We start from the raw sequence: 11,281 nt of genomic DNA, 5'->3' as shown, positions 1-11,281 counted from the left end.
TCACTTTGTAGACCAGGCTGGCCTCGAACTTACAGGTATAATGCTTTTATGAAACATAAATATTGTTTTGTTTTGTTTTGTCTTTTTCGAGACAAGATTTCTCTGTGTAGTCCTGGCTGTCCTGGAACTCCCTCTGTAGACCAGGCTGGCCTCAAACTCGGAGATCCGCCTGCCTCTGCCTCCTGGGATTAAAAGCGTGCCTTAAAGCCACTTCCTTTTTTTCTTTTTGCTTTTGTTACAGACCTGCGGGTGGAGCACCTTTCGGCCTGCCCCGCCACGCCCCCGCACTTTAACTCTTCCCACCCCCTCCACTCCCTAACCCACCCACCCCGGCCCCGCCCCCTCGAGCCAGGGTCTCTGGAAACCCAGACTAGCCCGTGTAGCCTAGAGTAACTTTGTATGAGTGCTTTCACCGGAGAGTCGGTGTAGCTGTGGAGGAGCACGAACTGGTTTTAGGCGGTGCGGGGCTTCGAACTCGCTCAATAGCTGAGCTGGTGATCGCGAGCGGGGGGCGGTCTGGGGGGCGCTGCACACCTGACCGCTCCCACCACCCGCTCAGTGGCCCCAGGGTGTGTGAGGAGGAATCTTCCACTCAGGCGAGTCTCCGCCTCTCTCGCCCCTTGCCTGGACTCCTCTATCCTCTACAGTGGACCTCCAACTCCAGGACCGGGACTTCTGGGCCAGACTCCATGGCCAGGTCCCGGGCTTGCTGGACTGGGACATGGGCAACGAGTGTTTCCTGTCCTTCACCACCTCGCACCTGCCCCTGTACACGCAGAATCGTGAGTGGGGGCCGTGGGGGAGGGGGTCGCGGGGGGGGGGCGGCGAGTGGGCGAGCCGCCGGTGGCCCCCCAGGCTCGCCTCCTGGCTGGGCTCGCCCCACGCAGGAGAGGGAGTGGTGGCCCTTACTGCGACTGGGTCCCCAGGGCCGGCGGGACCCGTCCAACACCTCCCCCCGGAACATTTCTAGGCCTCTGCGGAGCTTTGGTGCTTGCGCATCAGAACTGGGCGTCCCGAAGGCTGTATTTTTCGGTGTCGGACAGTCACAGTTGTCTTTAGGGAAGTCTCCTTGGCTCTTTTTGCTTGGTGTGGTTGCTGTTTATGTTTTTGTTTTGATGCCCTGGCTTGTCAAGTCTTAACAGTTGGTGCACCTCCTGGAGCTCTAGGCGTGGGCCACCACCACCCCGGGCTATCAGCCCACCTCGACTTGTGTTCTCTGTAGTACCAAATGGATTTAATAGTGCCGAAGGGATGGTGGGCCAGTATGTGCTCTGTAAATTTTTTCTCCTCCTCGGACCTTAAGTTCAATTGTTGGAGGTAGTTACTCTTTGCATTCAAAGTGAGTTGTTTTTTTTTTTTTTGCCACGTCCAGCACGATCGTTGGGTTAACTACTTTCCCCCTGTAGTCGGATCCGTCAGCTCCGCTTTCATATGTAATTTCATATACCTCAGAAGGTGACGCAGGAGTGATGGAACCCAGGGATTCTAGGCCGGTCTAAAGGTGTCTTGTGCAAGGGCCTTGTCTTTGTTTCTGGGAAGATTTTGATTTTTTGTTTTGTTTTGAGACATGGCCTCCCCATGTAGCCCTGGCTGGGTCCAGAACGCTAGATCAGGCTGGGGTCCCTGACTTGGAGTTATTTATCCAGGTAGGAACAGTAAGTAAGATGTCAGGTTCTGGGGTGAGGGGTGGATTGGCGACACAAATTTTGAGGGTTTTGGTATATGGTTGGAAATTAAGGAGTAAGAATAGTTGGACGAGGGCTGAACCCTTGAGACATTCCAGTGCAGAGACTGAGGAAGAGGAGATAACCACAACCAAGAATAAAAAGTGGTGCTGTGGTATTCGGGAACCCTGGTGATAAGATGTTTCAAGAGTTGAGATTGGGAGATAGAGGTGGGAGGGTCCGGGGCTCAAGGTCATCCTTGGCTTCTCCAGGAGTTCTTTAGGAGTTATACACACACACACACACACACACACACACACACACACACACACACTCTCGCAGTCAAAAAAAAAGTACAGAGAGGAATCGAGGTGGTCAACACAGAGTAATGGGATAACTCTGATCCAATAGCTGTGTATGTGTGAAAATGTCAGAAACTGTGGGTGGTTGGTTTTGAGACAGGGACCTGCTTTGTAGCCTAGGCTGGCCTCCAACTGGAGACCCTCCCCCTCAGCCTCCCTAGTGCTGGGATTACAGGTGCAAGCCACTATTCACAGCTTCCCACCATCTTTTACAATTAGTACACGCAAATCAGAAGTTTAAAGAGCTAGGCATGGTGGTGCATGCCTTTAATCTCAGCACTTGGGAGGCAGAGGTAGGCACTCAGAGAGTTCAAGGCCAGCCCGGTCTATATAGTAAGTTCCAGGCCAGCCAGGGCTAAAAAAAGGAAAAAAAAAAAAAAGTTAGCTATGGTGGCACACATCTGTAGATGCTGAGGCAAGAAAATCTCAAGTTCCAGACCAGCCTGGGCTATATAGCAGAACCCTGTCTCAAAAGAACAGGGTAGGGGTTTAACTGGAGTTTAATTCCTGGAACTCAGGTGAGAAAGTGGTCTTGACCTACTCACACATAGTACATAAAAGAAATAAGTAAATAAGAAATTTTTTTTTTAATCACTGAATTATATTTTCCACTTAGAAAGCTTCTTGAAACAGATCTTTCAATTTAGTCCAGGCTAACTTGAACTCAGTATGTTGCTGAATCTGGCCTGGATCTTCTGGCCCTCACCACACATAGGCCTGTGCCACATCCTTGCTTTAATATGCTTTTTTTTTAATTGTTTTTTTGGTACAGGGTTTCTCTGTGTAGCTTTGGAGCCTATCCTGGAACTCACTGTGTAGACCAGGCTGGCCTCGAACTCACCCGAGTGCCGGGATCAAAGGCATGCGCCGCCGCCACCACCCAGTGCTTTACTTTTTTTTTTTAACATTACATTTTAAACCTGTATTTCTGTCTGTGTGTGTATGTATGTGAGTGTGTGCACATGTGGAAGTCAGTACATCTTGTAGCAGTCAGGTCTTTTACTCTGTTATGTGGGCTCCAGAGTTTAAACCCACATTAGCAGGCCAGACAGCATGCTCTTTGACGCACGGAACCATCACATGGGTTCTAATATGCTCTTATATCTCACGAAGTTGCTGTATTGTTTTGCATTCCTGATGTAATCCTTCACCTCAGACTCCCAAGTGCTGGGATTATAGCCCTGTGCCAAGCCCTTTGGTTTTACTATGTTTTTATGTCTTTCAAAGTTGTCATATAGTTTTGGTGCCCCAAATTCACAATCTTCCTGCTTCAGACTCCCAAGTACTGGGATTCCAAGTGTGCACCATCACGGACATGACCCAAAGTTGTTATATTTTCCTTTTTCTAATATGGTGTTGAACATTAGCAGTGAGAGGAAATGAGTTCCCTTCCTCACTCCTGAGCTGTCCAATAAGCACACTATCTCTTTTCAAACAATAACCTAATGGTGTGGTGGTACTCAGGAGGCCGAGAGGCAGGTGGATCTCTGAGTTTGAGGCCAGCCTGGTTTACAGAGTGAGATCCAGGACAACCAGAGCTGTTATACAGAGAAATCCTGTATCAAAAAAAATTTTTTTTATTTTATGTGTATGAGTGGCTACATGTATATATGTGCACCACTCAAATGCTTGGTGGTGTCCAGGGAAGCCTGAAGAGGGTGTCCCATCACTTGGAGTTCTCTTAACTGCTGAGCCATCTTTCCAGCTCCTGAAACTTTTTAAACTTGTCATTCCTTTTGACCCAAGACTTTCTGTTTTGTTTGTTTTTTTCCTGAGACAGGATTTCTCTGTGTAACTCTGGCTGTTCTAGAACTTTCTGTAGACCAGGCTGGCCTCAAACTCATGTAGATCTGTCTGCCTCTGCCTCCCAAGTGCTGGGACTAAAGGCATGTGCCACCACGCCCAGCCTGACCCAAGACGTTTTTATAGGATCCTAAGTATATAGGTATGTTAGCACAGAGACAGACAGATCTCTGTGAGTTCAAGGCCAGTGTGGTCTACGTATGGAGTTTCAGGCCAGCCAGAGCTACATAGAGACTCTGTCTCTAAACAAACAAAGCCAAGCATATAGGTTTGTAAAGTAGGTATGCAAATCAAACATGTACTGATAATAAATCTATTGGAAACTAATTTTAAAACAGTTGTTTTGAAACACACATAATTTTACCATTATTAAAGATGCAAACAGCCGGGGGGTGGGGGTGGCGCACACCTTTAATCCTAGCCCTCGGGTGGCAGAGGCAGGCAGATCTCTGTGAGTTCAAGGCCAGCCTGGTCTACAGAGTGAGTTCTAGGACATGCTCCAAAGCTGCAAAGAGAAATCCTGTCAAAGACTTTAAAAAAAAAAGATGCAAACAGATTTACATACAAATTAGATGAATATGCTTATTTTTACATAGAGAAGTAAATGTTGGCTGAATCTTTGATACTACAGAATTTATGTATAGTGTCTAACAATTTTCAGAGTTGATTGGTATTTTGATCTTCTAATCATTAATACTGAGAATGCTGCTTTTCATAAATGTAGAACAAAGTGGCAGAAATTTATATTTTTGTGCCACTTAAGAAATTGTTGGAAGTTCAATGCTAATCTCACGCCAGAACTCATTGAGTGCTTTTTTTTAAAAAATGAAATGATTTTTTTTAAATCAAATACTCTTTTGTTTTGATTTCTTTTTTTCTAGTCAAGGTTTCACTATGTATCTCTGTCTGTCCTGGAATTCACTCTGTAGACCAGGCTGCCCTTGAACTCGCAGAGATCCACCTGCGGCTGTCTCCCAAATGCTGGAATCAAAGGCATGCACCACTACACTGGCTGAATCAATTTTTGTTTTTTGTTTTGTTTTATGAGACAGTGTTTCTCTGTGTAACAGTCCTGACTGTCCTGGAACTTGATTTGTAGACCAAACTGGCCTCAAACTCATTGAGATTTGCCTGGCTCTGCTTCCCAAGTGTTGGGATCAAAGGTGTGCACCACCACTGCCCAGCTAAAGCAAATATTTTAACACAAAACAATCCAATCTTATATCAGTTGGATACTTACCGAGGAATAATGGTAGGAAAACCTTAAACCTTTAAAACTGAATGTGGTATTACACTTGGAAGTCACAGGCAGTCAGGTCTATGAGTTCAAGGCCAGCCTGATCTATATAACCAGTTATAGGCCAGCCAGGACTACTTAATGAGACCCTCATCTCAAAACAATCTTAAAAAATATATATTTTGTCCCATTTTGTGATGTTGGAGATTGAACTCAGGCTTGTGCATCTCAGGCAAGGACCTCACTGATGAACCACAATCTCAGCCCTAAGTCTTTTGTTTTCCATAACAGAAACATGGAGTCCAGGGAGATGGCCCAGTGGCTAAGAGTGCTTAACTCTGTATGTGAGGTTCTGAATTCAAATCCCCAGACATGCCTCAAAAGCTAGGCATGCGGGGCAGTGGTGGCATACGCCTTTAATCTCAACACTTGGGTGGCAGAGGCAGGCGAATCTCTGTGAGTTCGAGGCCAGCCTGGGCTACAGAGTGAGTTCTAGGACAGGCTCCAAAGCTACAGAAAAACCCTGTCTCAAAACCAAAACACGCCCCCCCACACAAAAAAAAGCTAGGCATGGCTGTTTGTTCCTGTGCCCTAGCATTTAGGAGTGGAGACAGGTGGATCCCATGAGCTCACTAGCCAGCCAGCCTAACCCCAAAAGGTGAACTTCCAGTTCAGTGAGAGGCCTTAAAAGGAACAAGGAGCAGCTTGATGCTTAGCAGGTAAAGGTGCATGCCACCTGAGTCCCATATAGTAGAAAGAGAGACCAGCCCCTTCAAATTGACTTATGACCTACACATGCCATGACACGTGTGCCCCACACACTAATTAATGCTTTTTTTTTTCTTTAAAGTAATATAAGGTGGAACATGGTAGAGGAAGCCACATTCATGCATACAGGGCATGCATACCCACCCCGTACAGATTCATGTACTACACACACACACACAGATGCTCCACAACACACATTCACAGATATACAGGTACATGTACCCCTAGTGCACATATACATGTTCCACATCTCCCACATACACACATGTACAGGTGCCCAAACACACACATGCGCTCCACTACACATACGTGCTACCCACGATAAAAACAAAGGTGGACGAGATGGCTTAGCAGGTGCAGGCTATCAAGCCAGATGACCTGTGTTTGGTCAGCAGAACCCACATGGGGGGAAGAAGAGAACTCTTGCAAACTGTCTTCTGATCTCCACAACAGCACTTTGGCATGTGCACCCCAACACGCACACGCACACACAGACACACACAAATATAATAAAACACATTTAAGAACAGAAAACTTGCCAGGCGTGGTAGCTCACCCCTTTAATCCCAGCACTCGGGAAATAGAGGCAAACTGAGGCCAGCCTGGTCTACAGAGAGTTCCAGGACAACGAGCGTTGCACAGGGAAATCCTGTCTTGAAAAACCAAACAAAAAGAACAGAAAACTTGCTAGGTCTGCTGGCGCACACCTTTAACACCTACCCCACCTCCGGAAGAAAAGACCTGAAAGCTCTGGGCACTGAAAACTCTGCAGTTCCTAACAGAAAAGTCTTCCATTTGAGCTGAGGGGCACCAGGCTCCTCTGCAGTGTGTTTGTTTTGTTTCGTTGTTTTTGTTTGTTGTTTCTTAGGCACATTGGTGTTTTGCCTGCAGGTATGTCAGATCCCTGGAACTGGAGTTACAGACAGGTGTGAGCTGCCGTGTAGGTGCTGGGAATTGAACCCAGGTCCTCTGGAAGAGCAGCCAGTGCTGCTCAGAGAGACCACTGAGTCATCTCTCCAGCCCCAGTTTGTTTTTGTTTGTTTTTTTATATATACAGGGTTTCTCCATGTAGCTCTGGCTGTCCTGGAACTCACTCTGTAGACCAGACTGGTCTGGAACTTTCCGAGATCCACCTGCCTCTGCCTCCTGAGTGCTGGCATTAAAGGTATGTGCCAACAGGCCTGGATGTTGTCATCGTTTTACATGTAGTTCTGTAGATTGGAGTCAGCTATCAGCTATCTCCTGAGCTATCTTCTCAACCGAGGAATTTATCGTGGGGTATTATTTGCATAGGCAGAGAATGTAAGTCACTATCTACACATCCAGGGCTCTCAGATCTACCTCCAGACCAGACCTCCACTGTCTGTGACCTCCATCTTCAGTTTACCATCCCATATGAGGTTGTAACTCACACTTTAGTAAGATGGGGATGTAATGAATGATACTGTGGGCAGGCCTAGGGGATGGTTCTGTTCTGAACATTACCTGATACTGCCAGCCCAAGAAAATGCAATTTAATTTTAGATATGTTAAGCTTGAAGTTGGCCATAGTTACATGTCTGTAATCCCGGGAGGCTGCGGCAGGGGGCTAGAGTGTTTGAGGCCAGCCTGTGATTTATAACAGGATCCCATGTCAGGAGGGAAAGGAGCAGAAGGGGGAGAGAAGTGGGTAGAAGGGAGAGGGGATATGTTGTGTTTGAAGTACTTGTCAATATCCCAGGTAACAACACCCAGTCCACAGCTCTACTGTAGAGACCAGCAGAGAAGTGTGGTATGTAGGTAGATTTGGGAGCCCTGGTTTTAAAGATGGTAACACAAAGCTCAGTGGTAGAGTGCTTGCCTAACAAGCGCAAGGCCCTGGGTTCGGTCCTCAGCTCCGGGGAGGCGGGAGTGGGGCTGGGGAAGTGGGGGGGTGTAACATCAAGTTTAGCCGGGCGGTGGTGGCGCACGCCTTTAATCCCAGCACTCGGGAGGCAGAGCCAGGAGGATCCCAAGTGAGTTCCAGGAAAGGTGCAAAGCTACACAGAGAAACCCTGTCTCGAAAAACAAAACAAAACAAAACAAAAAAGGTAACACAGCCATGGGCATGTATGAGGCTGTTCAGGGATAGTATATGCAGAGTGAGAAAAGAGTGCGGAGTGTTTGAAGGTCAGAGGTAAAGGGCACACCAGTCTCTATAGCTTCATACTACCCAGGCTAGGCCCACACCGCCCCCAGAAATCTTCAGGCCCCCAGATCGTGGGGTAACAGTGGAAATTCTAGAATGTCTTGTCTCTCTCCTTTGCCAGTTGCCAAATACAGACTCCAAATAGTTGAACCACCACCACTGCCTTTGGAAAAAAAACCCAAGCCTGATAAAGATGGTGAGTTGTGAGCTCTGCGGACACAGTTGTTTCCTGAGCTGGGGTCACCTTGCTCCCCAAAGCGGGTGAGCTATGGGAAGTCTCCTTTTCCTCTGCACAGGTCCTGACATTAAGCCCAATCTGTGGATGTGGGTGAACCCAAACATTGTGTATCCTCTCGGCAAGCTGGAGGTGGAGAAACTTAAAAAGAAGGACCTGCAAAGTGTGCTACCTTCCTGCCATCCAGCCCGGAAGCGGGGAGAAGCCAGCTGCTCAAAAGCTTCGGGGGCACAGTCATGGCTGCCTTCTTCCAGACAGCCGTCATCTTGCAAGCGGAAGCAGAAGCAGAAACAGAAGCATTCAGCCTCTTCCCCTAGCACCTGCAAGGAGGTATGGCTGAGTGGGAACAGGGTTGAGGCATCAGCAGCTGGGTTTCTGAGGGCCAGTAAAAGATAAGCTTAGAACTGATCTGTACCCTTGGGTTGGGGAGAAGCCCAGATGGTGGGTTCCAGACTGCTCCCCCATCTACCAGTGTAGCCTGGAGCTGAGGCCAATGAGTCAGGACCAGATCCTACTCTGTGCCCCTCTAGCTTACAGACGAGGAGGAGGCCAAGGACCAGGATGACAGCTCCTCTGTGGCTCTCCCATCCCTTCCCACAAGGGCCCCCCTCCAGAGTCAGAGGAGGCTTCGACAAGCTGTCAGCCCAGAGGGGAGGCTCTGGTCCCGCCCCCCTCTCAATTACTTCCATCTAATTGCCCTGGCACTCAGAAACAGTCCCTCCTGTGGCCTCAACGTACAGCAGATCTACAGCTTCACTCGGTATGTGCCCAGGGGGCCTGTGAGGAGGGAAAGGGAGGGTCAGGGTCTAATAATTTCCAACCTGGCCCTGGGCTGCTGACTCAGTTTCCCTATCTGGGTCTGAGGATGTATGTGCCTTTCTGGTTGTCTTTCCCCGGGCAAATGTGTGCCTACCCCATGTTCAGGAACAGAATTAATTACTCCCACTCCCCTTTCACCTCTTAAAATTCAGGCTTCCCTCAGATATCTGTTCACCGGGGTCAAGGTGCAGCTTCTCCCACCGTGCCTCTGAAGATTAGCCAGAATAATATCTATATTCCCAACATCCCCCACCTACTGCTCCTTAGACTGTCCTGCCTGGCACAGAGCCCTGTACCCACTGGGCTCAAGGAAGCCTCACTGAGAATTTGCATTGAGTGTCTGTGTGTGAGATAGTTGAAATGAGGGCCTCTTTTTTTGTTTTGTTCTTCGAGACAGGGTTTCTGCCGCTTTGGAGCCTGTCCTGGATCTCGCTCTGTAGACCAGGCTGGCCTTGAACTCACAGAGATCCACCTGGCTCTGCCTCTTGAGTGCTGGGATTAAAGGTGTGCGCCACCACTGCCCAGCTAGGGCCTCATTTTTTTTAAGATAAGGGCTCACTGTCTGGCTGGCCTGGATCTCAGATATAGACTAGACTAGGCTTGAACTCTGATCCACCTGCCTCTGCCTCCTAAATGCTGAGATTAAAGGTGGGATACCACGATTGGCTAACAGTTAGCTTTGATAGTCATGTACAGTGAGTATGGGAGAGGCATTCCCTGGTATTAGACAAGAGCCCTCGGCATGTCTGTTCTGGCGTGGTTTGATACAGTTACTGGTTCTGTTTTGTTCCTGCTGTCAAAATCCCCAGCCCTGGACGGAGGGGCAAAAATGAGCCTGAGGTTAGGGGACAGGTTAGGGGACAGTAAACTGGGCTTTAGAAGAAGAACGTTCTCAGCCTAGCATGGTGGCACAGGCCTATCATCTCAGCACTCCGGAGGTAGAGGTCGGAGGAGGAACGGGTTTAAGGGCATCCTCAGCTACCCAGAGAGTTCAGTATCAATCTGGGCCACATTAAGACTCTCTCAAAAAGATCAAGAGAAAAAAAAAAAAGTGGGTCATAAGCAGTGCCCAGGATTGTGGTTCTGCTAGCAAAAGGCCGTTCCAGACCAGCCTGCCCTGCTTCACCCTGTTAGGAAGTGCTGAGGCTCCTGGCCCGGGGGGAAAACAAGGACCAGAGTCAGTCCTCTTCAGAGGAACCACACCCTCCCTTACTTTTCCTCCCTGTCCACAGAGAACACTTCCCCTTTTTCCGGACAGCTCCAGAAGGCTGGAAGAATACGATCCGTCACAATCTCTGTTTCCGAGACAGCTTTGAGAAAGTGCCGGTCAGTATGCAGGGTGAGGCCAGCACACCACCTCGATCCTGCCTCTGGAAGTTGACTGAGGAGGGACACCGCCGCTTTGCGGAGGAGGCCCGAACCTTGGCTTCCACACGGCTGGAAAGTATCCAGCAGTGCATGAGCCAGCCAGGTGTGAAGCCTTGTCATGGGTGGGCCCCACGGTGGGGGACCTGAGGCCCAGACCCTAGGCTGGATGTGCCTGCCAGGGTCACACTCTAGGGACATCTGTAGCAAACAGGGAGAATAGTGGTCGAGACCCTCATTGATGAGAGTGGGACTCTGTATACAAAGAACAGGTTGGGAAATTGCGGTTGCAGAGGACTCTGCTCACAGCCCAGCATGCTGGGAAATCCCATACGAGCTGGGTGATGTACGAGGGCTCATGTGCCAAGACGACTCTTTATAGCAAGCAGAAAGGCTGCAGAAGCAGTAGCATTGGAGCCTTGAGCTCTGGGGGACAGCGTAGCAGACCCGGGAAAGAGCAGGTCAGGGTTGCAAGTTCCTCTGAACTCTCTTACAGATGTGATGCCCTTCCTCTTTGACCTTCAAGAAGAACCAGACATGCCTTATTAAATAGTTTCATTTGGCCGCACCTGTGTGTGTGTGTGTGTTTATGTGATCTCTGAGGACGAGGCCAGGAGGGAGTGGAATTCAGCTCCAACAATGAGTAGGGGTTCTGCTGGGTAGTGGAGGTGCACACCTTTAATCCCAGCACTTGGAAGGCAGGGGCAGGCAGATCCCTGGGTTTGAGTCCAGCCTGGTCTACAGAGTGAGTTCCAGGACAGCCAGGGCTACACGCTGAGAAACCCTGTCTCCAAACAAACAGAAACAAAGAAAAAGAAAATCAGGGTGCTGGAAGCTGGCAGATGCTCCTGAGGCAGAGGC

The 11,281-nt window shown here is 48.9% G+C and overlaps 1 protein-coding gene across 1 annotated transcript; it reads left to right on the top strand.

Annotated features, from left to right (window-relative positions):
• The first annotated feature begins 364 nt into the window (after positions 1-364).
• Foxr1 (forkhead box R1) lies at positions 365-10,988 on the top strand. The gene is made up of 6 exons (XM_059266868.1): positions 365-782; positions 8,123-8,197; positions 8,298-8,566; positions 8,767-8,996; positions 10,288-10,526; positions 10,917-10,988. Exons 1-6 carry the CDS (start codon positions 722-724, stop codon positions 10,967-10,969), a joined length of 927 nt encoding a protein of 308 aa, XP_059122851.1. The 5' UTR covers positions 365-721; the 3' UTR covers positions 10,970-10,988.
• Positions 10,989-11,281: the final 293 nt, after the last annotated feature.

This window comes from Peromyscus eremicus, chromosome 7 (genome assembly GCF_949786415.1).
Source record: "Peromyscus eremicus chromosome 7, PerEre_H2_v1, whole genome shotgun sequence".
Lineage (NCBI taxonomy): Eukaryota > Metazoa > Chordata > Mammalia > Rodentia > Cricetidae > Peromyscus > Peromyscus eremicus.
The sequence above is the reverse complement of the archived record's forward strand: the minus strand, read 5'-3'. Positions and strand labels throughout refer to the sequence as shown.